Source organism: Haplochromis burtoni, unplaced genomic scaffold, assembly GCF_018398535.1.
Source record: "Haplochromis burtoni strain Fernald_Lab_line unplaced genomic scaffold, NCSU_Asbu1 Contig_305, whole genome shotgun sequence".
Taxonomy (NCBI): Eukaryota; Metazoa; Chordata; class Actinopteri; order Cichliformes; family Cichlidae; genus Haplochromis; species Haplochromis burtoni.
The window spans coordinates 682,485-699,816 of NW_024582666.1; the positions used below are offsets into that span (position 1 = coordinate 682,485).

At 39.6% G+C, this 17,332-nt stretch overlaps 1 protein-coding gene across 5 annotated transcripts; it reads left to right on the plus strand.

Annotated features, from left to right (window-relative positions):
- The first annotated feature begins 984 nt into the window (after positions 1 to 984).
- Positions 985 to 16,986, plus strand: znf384a (zinc finger protein 384 a). 5 transcript variants are annotated; one of them, XM_005941210.3, is made up of 11 exons: positions 986 to 1,155; positions 3,616 to 3,683; positions 4,482 to 4,809; positions 7,330 to 7,452; positions 7,747 to 7,904; positions 8,012 to 8,088; positions 8,205 to 8,429; positions 10,071 to 10,238; positions 11,131 to 11,209; positions 11,815 to 11,973; positions 13,811 to 16,986. In XM_005941210.3, the coding sequence occupies exons 2-11, from the start codon at positions 3,621 to 3,623 to the stop codon at positions 14,204 to 14,206; spliced, it is 1,776 nt and encodes a 591-aa protein (XP_005941272.1). In that variant the 5' UTR covers positions 986 to 1,155; positions 3,616 to 3,620; the 3' UTR covers positions 14,207 to 16,986. The 5 variants fall into 5 exon arrangements, with proteins under 5 accessions (XP_042084049.1, XP_005941274.1, XP_005941272.1 ...); XM_005941211.3 differs by lacking the exon at positions 986 to 1,155 and adding an exon at positions 1,162 to 1,505; XM_042228115.1 differs by lacking the exon at positions 7,330 to 7,452 and having other exon boundaries at positions 985 to 1,155.
- Positions 16,987 to 17,332: the final 346 nt, after the last annotated feature.

Here is a 17,332-nt window from a genome sequence, read left to right on the forward strand (position 1 = left end):
AACAAACACTAGAGTTCTTTCCTTGCATTATAAATGCTGACAAAAGTAGCTTAGGTCCATTTTATATGATGGACATAGTTCAAGCTAAATGGGCGATAATAATTATAGTGACGTGGATATTATAAGTACAAGCATTCATTACCTTTTAATAGCCTCACATGTCCGCATAACCTGAGAGCTGTTGTGCAAAATGAGAAAACCATTCAGCTAATTCAGAAATGAAATATACATAGAAACTGATACGACGTCCTCACTGACTGGATAATTAATACACCGGAAGATACTGCATAGACGTTGGCAGGTGTGTCAAGTTAGCTGGTAAAACGCCAAACCAGTACAGGAAGTCTAATTCAAAACTCTCAGCGGAGCAAACATATGGGTAAATGGCTGTTAGTTATTGCACAATTATTAGTTTGTTTTTTTTGTTTTATATTATTTGACTTGTGTATAGAAGGTTTTCCTACCGGAACCCCTTTTTTTCTTTTTACATTATATGGCGTTTGTTTTCAGGTCACTTAAGTTTCACTGAGTTTTCAGAGTGGATTTTGGTCGATTAGATTTAAATTGTATTTGTTTTTTTTGTATGTTTGGTTTTATTAGTTTTCGGCATTATTTGTGGTTAATAATGATATAGTTTCTGAATAAATATTCTTATACAAAACGGCTATTTTTGAAGACAATTGACTCGAAGTCATGTAGCACCAAAACCTCATTAGGCTGTTTTTGATAAAATTATAAACATACTTTTTTGCTGGTTTTGTGATTAAACACTATTGTTTTAAATTCGTTTTTTTAATTAAAAAATAATTAATAATCATTTTATTTCGGTGCATACAATGTCATATTTTACACCTACTTTTAGTTTAGTTTTAGTTAATTGTGTTAACATCGATTATTACGCTTTTAATCAAACGCAATACACAAAGAAATATACTTTAAAAGAATCGCGCTTTGATTTTATTTTGAAGAGTGTGGCCGGAAGCTGTTTAACTCAGCCTGCCTTGACTCCTCGGAGAAGAGCTGGAGGGAAAAAAAGGAAAAAACGAAGAAAAAAAGGCATATCTGAGGGGTTTGAGGGGCGGATTTGGACAAAGTTTTCCAACTGTCCCGACCCGAGGAAGCTCCGGGGGGGTTGAAGGGGAGTCGAGTTCACCGGTAATTAACGCAGGACTTATTAGTCGGTTGTTAATTAAGTGTTTTTTTCAGTGTGTCTGAGAGCACCGTCGTCCCAACCGCCGGAAGTCTGCATGAAGCTGCGTCTCCTACAGAGGCAACGGCGTCGACGTTTTTTTTCCTGTCTTCGTTTTTTTTTTTTTTTATTCGAGACTTTTTTTTTCTCTTTTTTTATTTTCTCTCAGCGAGATGAGCAGGGAGTGAGGAATGGAGGCGTAGGGAGAGCACGGATGTTTGTGTTTACTAAGCGGCGGGCTAGTTAAGCATATTGAATATACAGGCCTCCTTGTAGCTAGAGCAACCCAGCGAACAAAAGGAGAAAATTAATGGAGGCAAGTTAGCTAGCTCCTCTCGTCTTGTTGCGTTTTTCAGCTAACGTTAGCCATGTTTGTGCATAACCCAGATATGTTATTACGCTCTTGTCAGCCGGTTGGGTGCAGTTTAACACATCTGTCCAGACTCAGTTCCAAAAAAGCACCCTGACTTAAACGATTTGTGACAAATTTGTTTTTGCAATAATTCATAAAGCACAGCTAACGTTAGCTCGGCGCTAGCCATGCCACAGTTTTTGGAGGCAGCTTGCACCCTCTCGTCCAAAAGAAAAAGAGAAGGGGGGAAGAAACAAATGTCTCTCAGAACACTGAAACATTGACTTTGTACTGCACTAATAACGGCCCCTTGCATCTGATGCTTTGCTGCAGAATCAGGGAAAATGATTAAATTGCATTGAAAGCATTTCTTTTCATTTATTTATAGACCTTGCAGTTGCAGAGGGGAGAGGAGGCTCATGAAAAACAATGCAAAACATTTCATGAGTTATGCATTGCAAATGTTATGCATGAAATATGGCGTTACCTCAATTGTTATTGTGATTTTTTTTTATGGGCCTCTCATACTCCTTTGCGGGGCTTACTGAATATCAGTTGTTATAAATTATTAAATGGCAGTTGGGCTTTACTAACATGTAATTACTTGCATGCTTTTAATGGTATGTGAGCAGGATTATGCATGGCATTCACGGTCTCAAAATGTTTCAGAAAGCTAAAATAAAGTGCAAATGCATGCCAACATAGAACAATGAAACTTCCTTCTTTGCCTCTGTTAGTGGGACATAATCAGGAAACGGAAGATTACAGGTTGATTACTCATGAGATTGACAGTGGGTTTTTATTTTGGGTTTTTTTCAACTGTCAAGAAGCTGTGTGCACTCTTGGAGAGGGTGTTACTTTCACCTAATGGTGCACCCACATCCAATTTTGTTGCAAAACTAGCCTCACTGACATGCTGCTGATAAAACACGCACTCTAAGATTGTGCAATTTGTTCATGCTGTGTTAGGGAGTAGTAAACAAGTGCATGTGCTGTGTTACAGACAATCATTAAATTCTCAAAAACTGATTATCATTAGTGTTTTCTTAATTCTTGCTTCTGCTGCCCTCTACACCAGTGGTTCTCAAACTTTATGTGGTCAAAGAAAAGTAAAAAGCAAGACAAATTCAAGACCTGTATTTATGTTTGCAGAAAACAGGTTATCTGGAAGGAGGTCAGTGACAATGGTGCTTTTGAGCATGTGTATGTTGCTTTGCAGCAAGCATGTAACAGCGATCCATAGCCTTATCAGGCACTTCCATACATTCAAACAAATGTTCCCACTGCATATGGTTGAGATCCCAAGCTCTTTAACAGGGGGCAGTGTTTCTTCAGGAAGGGAATTTTTAGTTTGCAGGTACAGTTTTAGCATTTTTTTATCTCCTCGCATCAAATTGCAGACAGTTTTTTAAGTAATTTCTAATAACAGTTTTTGTTTCTTTAGGTAGTTTGTTTGACTTATTCCACACAGTAAAGAGATCAGTGTTATCTCCTCTTAAATGTTATCCTCTTGCCTGTCAGTTCTTTTTTGTAAAACCAAGGGTATTTAATGTGGAATAATAGAGAAAATTAAATCTCAATTACTATGTTTTTGTGCAGTTTCAGTTATAATGTTTACTGGGCTGAGAGGGTACATCAGTATGCTTTGACACAGCATTTGGAACCACTGGTCTAGATAGAGGTTTTTGATTTCCATCCCTTCTGGGATTGACCATCTTTGCCTGATTCCTTTCACATCCTCCTCTGTACAAATCTTAATTATTTCAAGAAATAGCCACAACAGAGTAAGCTTAAACTGCTCAGATCTGTCACAGACATCTTGATTGGTATCCCTAAAAACAAAGGTTAGCTGTGTAGAAAAGTGGCTCGATTTAGTGGACTAAATTTAGTCTTAGTGCTGCATGCTGATCCTGAAACCGACGTGTTCGGTGTGTCAGCGTGCGGAGGAGAAAGAAAGGAACCGGACTGAATGATGACTGAAATACAGCCATGCATGGTCTCATTTAAAAGAAAAGAAACGAAAAAAGGAGGAGCAGGACAGGTGTTTTCTAAGTGTGTTGCTTTTTAATTACAGAAATAATGGACGATTCCCATTTCAACTCATCATACTTTTGGTCTCCCGTCCCCACTGTACAAGGACAGGTAGACACAACCTTATTGTTGGAATTGTCTTGAATTACACATGGTATAGTGGTCTGTGCTGTTGGAAAAAATACCCAGAAGCACTTTAAAGATTATATCACAACCTGAACATGTTGTTTTTAACACCACTAAATAATGCTGGCAACGTTGATGAAGTTATTTGACTTATTGATGGGTTCACATGATCACTCCTGTCCCTCTCCTCTCTCATCTTTTCAATCTTCTGTTCCTGTTTTCATTTGCTTTTTTTGCATCTCACCATGCCTTCGTTTTCTCTTCTCTTCCATTGTTTCTTCCTCTTCCTCTGTCTGCTCTTATCTAACCCATTAACTCCTACCCTTCACTCTCCCCAATCTTCCCATTCCTTCCTCCTTTATTCTTCTTTAATTCCTTCTGTTTTTACTGTCGTTAACCTCTCATTTTCTGTCTCATTTGTTCTCCATTTTCCTTTCATGACACACACTACGTTTATCGCCACTCTGCTTGTGTCATCTCTGGGTCATCCTGTTTTTTTCCCGCATAAACATATGACTCTTCTTCACATCTTTCTCTTTCTTCCTGTCTTTTGTATTTTTATTTCTTTTTCAACTTCTTCCAAACACCCGCATCCTATTTCCTCTTTCAATCTGCCTTCTTCATCTCTGGCAAGTCTCCTTTCTTCTTCCCTTTCTTCCTTCATTTCATATCCTTTTCCTTCCACCGTCATGAAACATTTCACCCTTACTGTATCACACTCCTTTGCCCCCTAATTCCTACACCCTTCCTTCTTTCATCTCTCCACTCCCCACTTCTGTCTAGATTGAGAACGCCATGTTCCTGAACAAGGCGAAGGAGCAACTAGGTCCAGAGAAGGCCAGTGCGCCCTCCTTTCCTCACTCTTCTGCGTCTTCCACTTCCTCCCCCCACTACCCCACGGCCGTACTCGCCATCCCCAGCTCAGTGGATGGAGCGGCTGGGGTACGTGTGATCCCTAAACAGGAAGGAGGCGGAGGCAATGTAGGAGGGGGTGGTGGTGGAAACAGCAATAGCGGACCCCTGAGTGCGGTGGGGGCACACCTGCACCAGTCGCACACTTCCCAGAACGTCACCGTTGTGCCTGTTCCCTCCACGGGTATCATGACTGCAGGTGAGTGAGCAGCTCTGATGTTTTCACCAACCTGAGTCATAGATGATTTTCCAGTTTGTCTTTTTTCTTATTTTGCAAATGTGAAAGAAAAATTCTCTGAAAAGGTCTATTAAAAAAACTTGCCTGATTTAAATTTGGCCAGTCTCCTGTTCAAGATCATCTTCTTGTGCACCTCTGGATGTTTGCTTGATCTTGGTGGCATCCCTGTTATGTCTGTTTGCATGTGTGCTTCAGTGTTACAGAAATTTTAAAAGACCATTTAAAAAAAAAAAAAAAAAAAAAAAAAAAGGAAAAGCTCATCCAAATGTATTTTAATTTTAAAATATATATTTTCCCTACTTTATGGCAGTAACTGGTAGTATTTTAATATAATTCTACAAGACTGCATGAATGCACCTGCAAGGTGTCTGTAAGTGATTATTAAAAAAACTAGAAGAAAAACAAGCTACTAACTCCATGGTTTTTGAAGGGAAACATATGAGATGAGATCATGCTGTCCTAATGTGTCCTTGGGCAGGACAATTCACCTGTTGCCTACTGGTGGTGGTCAGAGGGCCCGGTGGCGCCAGTGTCCGGCAGCCTCGCCTCTGTCAGTGCGCCCCAGGGCTGCTGTGGCTACAATATAGCTTGCCATCACCAGTGTGTGAATGTGTGTGTGAATGGGTGGATGACTGAATGTAGTGTAAAGCGCTTTGGGGTCCATAGGGACTAAGTAAAGCGCTATACAAATACAGGCCATTTACCATTTAATGTGAGAAACATGAAGCTAAAATTAACTACAGCAGTGTGTGCACCTCTTTTAAAAAGGAAATGGCAGTGAGAACATGTAAATGTCCCCAGGTGAAGCTAGACGGTCAAAAATCTGCTATGTTATGCTCAGTCATTTGAAAAAAGTTTGGGATGCAGGTGTTCTTCAGATTCCCAATACTGGCCCAAAACCTGGCCCCATCAAACAGTACGCGATGACGTGATGACACGCACCACAGATCATGTTGTTTGCACTTTTATGTTTTTCATCAGACTCCTCAGGATGTCATATTGGAACTTCACATTAACAGACTCATCCTGGGAGTGCAGCAGGCACGGCTGCTTCCTGACACCCACTCGAGACAATGGTAGCAATTCCATCAGAAGTTGCTCTAGAAAAAGCGAACAGTTCTTTTTTTATTTACAGAAGCAACATGTAGCAGCACAGAGCATAGGAGAAGGGCAGGAAGTAACAGACAAAGGAACAGAGTTGAAAGTTAGTCAGTTTTTAAAATAAAACCCAGCAGGCATACTAAATGTGTTGTTTCTGAAATGCTTTAAAAGTGTGCCAGACACATCACAGTGGAGACACTCATCATGTCTTACCCTGGAGAACGATATCATGGTGCGTATGTTTAAAAACACACCAGGCTTGCTCGTGGTCTCACTCCTCATCAGACATACTTGGAACTGTGGACTCGTATAAAAACCGGTTGGCTGTGGGCTGCTTGGACCCAGGTCTCATCACCAAGCATGTACCTTGATCAGCTTGAAACTGATGTTTGCTTGCTGACACAGTTTGATTTCCTGCGGTTATACACAGTGCATACCGTGTAAATAACCAGAATGAGAGCAATACAAAAAGAGCAGCCATGTTGGAAGCTGTCTGCAGATCCCATAAAAGATGATCTCAAATGGGAGTTCAGCCAAATTTAAACCAGGTAAGGTCTTTGGTTTTTATAGAACTCTTTCCAGAACTTTTTGAACTCTACCCATATTTGTTGGTGTCACAAGATATGTGCATAGGAGTGAATGACACTGTACATATTAATCTACAGTGGCTACTAATCACAATCTCAACAGGGTTCTTTTTCAGTTTCCATTTAGGTGTTAGTAGTAGTACTTAGTGTTAATATTAGCAGTTTTATCCCTTTTTTATGCACAGCTTGTTTAACCCTTGTATGGTGTTCGGGTCTGTGAGACCCGTGTTCAGTTTTTTTCAAAAGAAAAATTAAACAATTAATTATTTTTTCACGTGTAAATGTGTTGTGTCTTTCCACTCACTCCACTTGATTATAACTGATTTATTTATAACATTTTATATAAAAGAAAAACGAGAAGCACATTAATTCATAAATGTGATCTAACAAAGGTAAAGGGAAAAAATTAACCATGTTTGCTGTTCATATGTCTTGTAATTGGGATGAAGTAAACATCTGTTGAGTAATTTAACATAAAATTGTTTGATAGTGTTAATTTGGAAAGCCAAAACTCTAGCGGGTCCACCAGACCCATGAACACTGGCTGAGTAACAAAAATACGAACACCACACAAGGGTTAAAAATATTCGTTAAAATCTTTTGTATAAACCTTAGCAAGTCTTGTGTTAGTGCTGTAGCTTTGTCCTTTATAAGATATTGTGTGGCTTTCAAGTTGCAAGGTTGAAAATTAAAGTTCTTTTATCACTACATCATCCATTAACTGTTAGTTAGAACAAAAGCCTAACAGAGTGAGATCTGGACGGCCAGATCACAGTTTTTCTTTTCCTCTTAGCGGGGTTAGTGATCACCACCCCACAAGGCACACTGGTCCCCACCGCCTCCACGCAGTCTTTTGTAGCTGGACACCCCACTGCCACCACCATGATAGTGTCTGCAATGCACCCCTCAAATTCAGGTAATACACAGGTGCAGGTCACCATCATTTTAATAATTTCAACGTAAAAAAATGATGAGGCTCAGGGCTTCTTTTTACCATTTTATTTTATACACTTGATTCCTGTTCCCACCTAAATGTATTCTTGCAATTGCACTGTTACATCCATACACAATCAAACACATCTGTGTATCTGTCTTATGTAAGGTTTGGTGTTGAGCTGTGCATCATAATTTTTCCAAACTGTCCCTGTTTTCACTCAACACTCCCTGTTTCCTTTCCCTTCTTTCTTTCTCAATTTTCTCTCATTTTTAGATAAGAAGGATGACATTGCTCCTGCTGTTGTCATGCCGGCACCATCAAAACGAGGCAGGAAAAGCAAACAGGTGATGAGCAGGGTGGCTGGAGTGGGTGGGGTCCTCCCTCCAGGAAGTGATGCATTAATACTGGCACACCTTGCTGCTGGTGGACAGGTGAATTTTCTATGTTCTTTCTTTTTTCCTTGTTTCCTTTTATAAAACCAACTATGAGGCATTTTACCTTCACAACCATAAGTACTTTTTTTATTATTGTATTGTAGCATCACGGTGGCGACCCATATGATCTGTCAAATGATGAGGATGATCACACTAACAAAGACGGACCCAAATCTTACAGGTAGGATAAAGTGCTTTAAGTTTAGGAAAATATTATTTAGATACTTGCAGTTTTTTCTGTGCTTTGTTTATCATAACTGTTTTCTTCTCTTCTCCTCTCATTCCTTGCCTGCCAAGGTGTCGGATGTGCGCAGTGACGTTCTTCAGCAAGTCAGACATGCAGATCCACGCCAAGTCCCATACCGAGGCCAAGCCCCACAAGTGCCCCCACTGCTCCAAGTCGTTTGCCAACTCCAGCTACCTGTCCCAGCACATTCGTATACACAGCGGGGCCAAGCCCTACACCTGCACGTACTGCCAGAAAACATTCAGGCAGCTCAGTCACCTACAGCAGCACACACGGTACTGGGCCTGAGTGTGTGCGTGTGTTAAAATGTGTGCATGTGAACATCTGTGTGGTGATAGATAAAGGGAAGAAGGAGTGGTGAGCTTGGGACTTGTCTGGGTTGTTTTGGGGAGTGCTGACAGTGTAAAGCTCTTTCTGCACAGTCAAAGTATCATCTTTGAAAGTCCCCAAAACTTAAATTATTTCATGCCTCTTAACCTGTTATTTTTAAGTACTTGTCTTTGACCATTCATTCTTTTCTAAAAACTGGGACCCTGAGTCAGTATCTAAAGGTAATTAAATACAACTCCTACACAGTCTCACTTACAGCTGCAATATTTATTAAGTTACAATGGCTACCTGAGGTTCATCAGGTATGTGGGCAACATATCCATATTCCTATATTAGATATACCTGTTCAACCACTTGTTAACACAAATATTTAATCAGCCAATCACATGGCATACTACTACTGAAATTCCTTAATTCTTCCAGCATTCAGTCAAAGTATTTTTTTCCCTGGCAAGTAATTTACTAGTAATTTAAACAAGAGAAAAAACAAGTTCAAATGCACCAGGTCTCCATTTGTCCATGTCTGAACTGGAGTATAACCCAGGCTTTAGTCAGATTAATGTCATTTGTTTCCTTATATATGCAGAGATTCAGATACTCTGTATTCCAGCAGTAAGTGAGACAGGATGATTGAGTTATATTTAAATGCCTTTTCTCACCAACACACCCGTCTGTCACTCAGGTTTCACCAAAATAGGCATCCCCTTTTTGTTTTGTTTCAGCATCTTCTCTAGATGTCTCTGTTATTCTGATGTCTTTATTAAAACATTTTCCTTTCATTCTCAGCAAGATAAAAACTCCAAAACATTTTATAAGAATGCACGATGCAAGTCTAAGTACACTTTGCATACCCACTGTACGTGCTGTGCCTAAAAAATACATCCTGATATACAGTTTTTAACCTGCATGTTTTACACCCCTTTTTACTGTGGTAAAGGCGCTAATCGGACACTAAAATTAGTTTTCATTTTACTATATTTCATTAATTGTGACAATATGAGTGATAAATCTATCTCCCATCCAGGCTGTCACCTTTCTGATAAATGTGTTAATTTTATGTTGACCTTGTCATTCACCTTCATGCTTTCATTTCCCTCATTTCCATGCACTGGGTTTTCTCTGTGGGTTTCAGGCCATTAATTTTAAAGAGGAAGATGTCCTCCGCCGGCCTGGCACTCATCTTGAATTTACATTTTGGTTTGACTGCAGCAGACTCAGACATTCATAGATACACTACACTCACACTTCACTCAAAGTAGTGCACACCAAAAGGAGAGAGAGACTGCGAGAGAGAGAGAGAGAGAGAGAGAGAGAGAAAGAGAAAAGCGTGACTGTGCTTGCTGTATGTTTCGTTCTGTGTTTTCACAACTCAGACACAGCACAAAGAGCACACTGTCAAACTTAGTAATCTGTGATCAATACTTGATCGATCAGATCCTTTTAGCTTAAATGCATGATTTGGTCTTCGGTTCATTATGAAGTTTGGTCATGCTGTAGCTTAAAAATCTCTCGCTGTTTCTCTCTCTCTCTGTGTTTCTCTCTCCCTCCCACCCCCTTAACCCTCCAATCCCGGTTTCCCGTGTTAGAAACCACACTGAGGCCAAGCCCCACAAGTGTCCCCACTGCTCCAAGTCGTTTGCCAACTCCAGCTACCTGTCCCAGCACATCCGCATCCACACCGGGGCCAAGCCCTACACCTGCTCCTACTGCCAGAAAACATTCAGGCAGCTCAGTCACCTACAGCAGCACACACGGTACTGGGCCGAGCTGGGCTGGGCCGGGCGGGTTTTGAATGTGTGCATGTATGGGAGCAGGTGCATGGAGAGTTATGTCACTGTGCTTGTGTCCTTCTTTTTGAGTTATTGTGTGTTTATAGTATCTATCAAATCTGACATGTACTTTTTTTCTTTTATAAGATGGATCTGTTCTGCCCACTTCCATATTTTAACTCTTAGATGCTACTGGAGTAGCTCGGCATGCCTCAAAGTTCAAAATAATCCATATTTATGTTTTACTACAAACATACACTGAGGTGTAAACCAGATTCAAACGTTAAGGGTGAGTGACCCATAAAAAATAGTTTTCAGCGGATGATAGAAACAATCAAACCACAGATTAGCTCAACCTAATGGAAGGCGAAAGGCTGTTACAAAGCTAGGCACTACCACCTGAAAGGACAGAAGAATGTGGTTGATGTGTGATCACTGGCATGTATTAGCAGCCTAGTTTATCTGTTATAAAACTTTATTTCATAGCTTATTGCTTCATCACAAAATCCCAAAAAAGAGAAACGTTTTGTTGTTTGGATTAGTGACGAAACATTCCTCCCACTGAAAACGCTACGTCCACATGAACAGAATCGACTTTTTGGGATTTTCTTACCTGGATGATTGAGCATGCATCAAGACACTTCATGATAAAATGTGCTGGAAAAAAAGGATGTGATTTTAAAGTGCACAAATAGCAACCAAAGGTCACACTATTCAAATTTACCAAAGCCGTTTCCTTCTCGAGGAAGTGAAAGTAGAAGTTTGAGAAACTGCAACATGAGGAAGCGAGGGGCTGAGCTGATCTAGAAGTATCTTAACTTTGTCAGTACGTCAAACTTGACATCACCTTTGTTTTGTTTTGACTGTGATTTCCCAGGATTCACACCGGTGACCGGCCGTACAAGTGTAATCATCCTGGCTGTGAAAAAGCTTTCACTCAGTTGTCCAACCTCCAGGTACTGAATCCACAGGTTTTCTCTTTGCCACTGACATGATCATTACTTTACTAAGGCTCTAGTGCTCCTAGCATATATTTACTTGCAAGCCAGTGGTTCTCATACTCATCCAGGTTCCACAGGTTGGGTTTTGTAGACAAAATGTACAACCAAGTGTGATGGAGTAGTAGATATGTTGATGCTTACCTTTTTTTTCACAGAAATTTTATTTTGGATCATTTTTCATTGTTAATAATTAAAAAGAGATTGAAAAATTCAACATGTTGGCCAATATTTTTTTTGAGAGACATATAAAGCACAAACAGGTCTCCCTAACAATTGTTATATGAAGTTAATTATCAGGCTTTCCTGAGATAATGGGACAGTGAAGTTTAAAAATAATTATGTTTTATTGTCACAGGTCATGAATTACTAATGTCTCCTTTTTAATTTTCATTTATCAGCTTTAATCCCGATGCTGATATTTTAGCAAATATTGCCTGATATATCAGCCGGACTCTAGTCTGAAAACAGTGATTTTCTTGCCTTTTCTATTGTAGTCAAGATCAAATTACATATTACTAGTTTTTACATGCCTCTTTTATTTATTTATTTTTCCATCACAGTCTCACCGTCGGCAGCATAACAAAGACAAGCCGTACAAGTGCCACAACTGTAACCGTGGTTACACAGATGCTGCCAGTCTAGAGGTTCACCTGTCCACACACACCGTGAAACACGCCAAGCTGTTCTCCTGTGGCCTCTGCAACCGATCCTATACCTCGGTAAGACTTCTGGTATCTGACATGCAGTTTACTGAAAGTGTAGATTTGGTTGTACTGCAACAGAGAAGACGTAACAGGAGAGAGTTGGCAGGAATTGTACTGCTGGTTTGCAGATGCTTTACTGTTAATACACTATTGTTTACAATCCATAAGTCTGTCTGACATGCATTATATGTAGAGCTCTAATGAGCCTTTTGTTCTGATCTCGGGTCTTAGAATAGAATAATATAATGATTATTACTGCAAAGCACTGATCATCCCTCTCTGCCAAAATCATTGTTCGTGCAGTTTAAGCCAGATGCTGTATAGCAGCTGGTACTGTTAATGTATCTAGTAATTATATAATTATGCACATACATCATCAATGGGCACAGGCATTGTGTCTTTGGGTTGTTCATAGAGCAGGGCGATATGACCAACAATATTTATCACAATATACATTTGAAAATTTGCGATAACGATATAAGTGACGATATAATTGACACTAGACAAAATACTTTACAAGTCCACAACTTTATTTGTGCAAAAAAATAATAATAAAAAAATCAATGTATTTTCACTTAAACAAGCAGCTGTTTTTTATGTGCATTAAAGTTATATAAAAATTTAACAGTGCAAATGCAAATTCCTCGCTGACAGTTTAACCAAAAGGCATTTCCAGTGGAAACTGGCCGACATATCCTCAGCATAACCATGTATAATATCCACAAAACTTAAAAACAGGTTATACACACACAATACCGTAATATTATGTTGAAGCACAGCACGTATCACTCCGCGAGGCTCCTGCCTACGATAGCCGTAATGCTCCGACAATCCATCAAGCGGTGCGGCTTCGTAGCTTAGCAAAGTCGTACTGAAACATTTGACAGATTTTCAAGCGCCGTGTATATAAAATCGTTTCGAGGTCAGTAAACACAACCAGAATTCATACATAAGGCACACGGGATTATAAGGGGCACTGTCGATTTTCACAAAAATCCAAGGATTGATTTTAAGTGTGCCGTATTTTCCAAAAAACACGGTAATAACGACGGCCCGCTAGCATGCTCTACCAAAAATAGTGCTTTGTTGTGTATCTGACGGACGAAAGCTAAACCAGTTCCACACCACTGAAGTTGCAGCATTTTTACAAACCAATTCTGGTTCATCCGTTTCATTCAACGATCCGCTTTCGCCCTTCTTATTCTCCGTCGCCGCCATGTGCGTATGTAAACAAAGACACTGCACATGTGCGTTTTACCCATATTCTATCGTGATATTTCATTTTCTTATAGTTGCCCAACATCATACCGGTATTACCGTGAACGGTATGATATGGCTCAGCCCTAGTTGTTCATAGATATTTTGGGAGTGTGTGAAGGATATTTCTTCAGATTGAACACAAACGTTCATTTAGTCTTCAGATGGCACAAATGTCTAATGTGGATTAAATTATTTACCCAAAAGCTAAAAAAAGATTAGCTTCACTTTCACATCCAGATGTTTTGCAGCACTTTTCTGCCCAGCAGCAAAACTCATTAACTCAAAAATCATTCACTATAAATATTAACGCTCTCAGGCTCAAATTAAACTTTTTGTTGCTAATGCACAACCAAGTCCTGCAGTGGTACTTCTGAGTAAAAAAAACCTCATAAAATATGTATGTGGGGTAATGAGGTTGTTAGTTTTTAACTGTTGCCAATCGGCAACCCCTGCCTTGAGAGGGTTAAATGGCTGGTTAGTGATGCCATACAACCACAAAGCTATATTAATAGTTTAAAAAAAAATCAAAACACATTGTTCCTGTTTATCTTTCCTGACATCATGTGTTCTACTTCTGTCATCCGTTCTCCAGGAGACGTATCTAATGAAACACATGAAGAAGCACAACCCCGACCCATTAACAGTGGCAGCAACAGTAGCTGCTCAGCAGGCCCAGGGTCTGACACCAGGCAGGGGCCGAGGCCGCGGTCGAGGGAGAGGTGCGGGCAGAGCGAGCCAGCTCCAAAACCAGACGAACCCTAACAACAACCAGAACCCAAACCCCGGACCCCCAGGCAGCTACCAGCCACAACAGCAACCCACAGAATCTGTGGTCCCCTGCCCATTTGATCTACACCAGTACAAGACAGTGTCAGCCAGCGAGATCCAGTACAAACCAGTCACTGTGGCAGACCTGCCAGTGACCCACAAAGACCTCTGCCTAACCGTCTCCACATCAGCCATACAGGTGGAGCACATGAACTCATAGGCTGCGTCTTCCTGCTCTGCTCGAGGGATTAGTCGAGTAAAAATGGTCCATATGTACAAGTAATTTAACTGTATTCAGTATTAGAGCCTTCTTAAAATCAAGGGAAAAACAGCTGATTGGGTGAATTTCTATAATTCAGATCTTCTATTTTATTGACACATCACTGAATTTGAAAGTGTAAAAACACTAGTGTATTCAGTTTAGACTTCTGTAGCTTTCAGTGAGATTATTTTTTAAAAGCGGTTAGTCGGGTAATGCAATACAATCATGGGTAGAAGTAAATTTGAATTCACCCACTTAAGAAGCTTTGATGCTGAGTACAACCATAAATTACTTACACAGATATTTTACAGTCTGCTTCTTGATTCCTGAGCCCACTTGCCATGTATCTCTCAGTCCTGACTGAGGGATCTTTGGAGGATAAAGGTGTAAAATATCTGTAAAATTAAAAAAACTAATTTCACTATTCTTTGAGCAGTTATGGTCCAAAGAATAGTGTAAATGTTGAAGACATTCAGATCACATTAATCTGAACATTCATCACTTATTAGTTCAAGCCAAAACAAAAAAGGAGTGAATGATGGGAGACTGTAGAGATTCATGAGAGCATCTGAAGCAGCGGTGCAGAAATGTTTAAACAGCATCTGAAAGGCACAGTCAGGTGTCACAGACTACATCAGAAACACTGAATTGGAGCTACAAAGGAAAGAGCAGCAGGAAGAAAAATGAAGCGTGCGTTTGGGAAGTCTCGCTAAAGCCTGCAGCCGAATCTCAAAAGTGTACATTTCACAGATCATGATGTCCTTATTTACACCCACCTCCTCTCAGAGGAGCGAGGAAACATTTCCCAAAGTATTAAATAAGATAGCGCGATCGGTCGGAGAATGCACTAAATGTAAGGAGTCCGCAGCAGGAACCACGACAGAAAGAGAGAAAAACGGGGGTGGGAGGGGTCATAACGAAAGCACTTGATGAAACTTACTTCACGCCTATGTTTTTCATCCTTTACCTTTTTTTTATATATCATATGTATGTATTTTTCTACCAACAGAGAAATGTGTGATCAAACAGAAAGCAACGTGAGCGCATGAATGTGATGGAACAGAGAGAAAAGTCCTAACAGAACGTCTTGGTCCCTTTTTTTTTCTTTTTTTTTGTTGCTATTCAACTGTTTACTGTCCTCGAATGACTTAAGGCAGCCCAGTTTGTTATTGTCAGGATGGTTGTTGGGAAAATAATGATTGTGTGATGAAAATGGCTGACAGGTACTGTTATTAATCTTTTTTTTTTAAAGAACTTTTCATACATATTATTACTACTTCCATTATAACTGTATTGCAAATGTTATCCACATTATTATCAATCTGAGGCATTATGATATTGCAGTATGCTGTACATAAAATACATAGAAAAGACTTTTTCATCTGTAAAAGGGAAGTATGTCTTGTGTAAAGCATCTATGAAAACTAAAGGAAATCAAATTAACATGTACCAAATCACTGGCAGTGTCCCAGGTCAACTTTAAAGCTGACAGGCTGTGAGACCGTCACGCTCAGCAAAGTGAGGAGATGACAGGAGAATAATTGTTTTCTTTATCACAACCACAGCCACCATCTACAGACTGTGAAACTGATCTTAATTAGGACGTAACCAGAGATGAGTCAACTAAACCTCATGTGTGATAATTAGGCAAAGAATTAGGATGTATCTATTTGTTCCCTTTTGATGTCAGTGAACTCTAAAGCTCTGCCTTTTAAATCATATAAATACTTTTCTAAAGTCTGTCCTCATAACTTAATCCCAATGGCAGGCAACGGCACAAATATCGTACCAATATCAGTGAATTGCAAGAAGAAAATTAGCAGGGACTTTAATTAGTCATTTAAAATATTTTTGGGCATAAGGGAAGCACTTTGGTAAAACTATCTGTAATTCCACATTTGTGCTTTTGTTATATAGGTTCACTGTAGGGCAGGACTTGAGTATTGTTCCCTGGACTAATGGAAATTGGGGCAACAGTGTGGATGAATTTATACAGATTTTTAAAGTAACAAGTTTTGTACTAAGGAAATGAAAATAACTTAATTATCAATGAGCTAAAATGGCATTCTCAAGTCTCCTAAATTATTCCCATTCCCAATTACTCAGTCATATAATTGTAACACAACAGATAATTAGCCAAATCTCATATTTATCAGTATCCCAGTGACATTGATGGTGAATATGTACCAATATTGGTGGATCCCTAATACATTATAAACAGGGACCACTGAGGCTTCCCAGAGGTGCAGTTTGGCTAAAATAGGTAATTCCACATCTGTACAGGTGTTGTTGTGCTAAGTTTACTGTTGGGGATTGATTCCTGAACTTATGGGAAAAAATGGTCTCAATTACTCAGAGAACCATGTTAATACTGTAACCATATGATATTTAAAACTAACGTATCCATGATACATCTGCAAATAATTAAAGCATGATTATGAGAAGCTGTGACCTTGGTGACCTGGGACACCGCACACGCCGTCTCTAACCAATCAGAAATGTTCAGGATGCCCATACAGACGGCTGATTGTCTCCATGTATACTCCTTGTATTTCATTGTGTCTTTTTATGAGAAATAACCCATTCTCAATATTCTTGTTAATGTTATTACCAATGCTCCTGATAATACAGTTAACTGCCCTCTTATGCTACACTCTTCATACTGTATGCACAGTTACACCTCTTGCTCATCTGAACAGACTGTTTCTTCCCTTATGGAGAATAAAGTTCAAAACCTGTTTATGATGAAAGCACTACATTTTTTATTGGTATTTTATTAAAATCAACAGTACATATTATTAATGAACATTTATAATGAAAGTTTTGGCTGCTCTTTTGCTACAGCATGCAGCTCCACGTGGTCAGTGTATCCTAGATACCCAGGGTAAAGATCAGGGGGTATTATTCTCAAAACTAATGAAGTTGAATTTTTGATTCAGGTTCAGGGAATCTGTGATTCTACCATCCCCACGTGGTTTGGAAATTGCAGTGGACTATGCTGCAAAGGCTTAGCAATGGTATGAAAAGGATTCACATGCTTAGAAGACTGTCTACACCGAGACCTACAACGTGATGTGTTTCTTT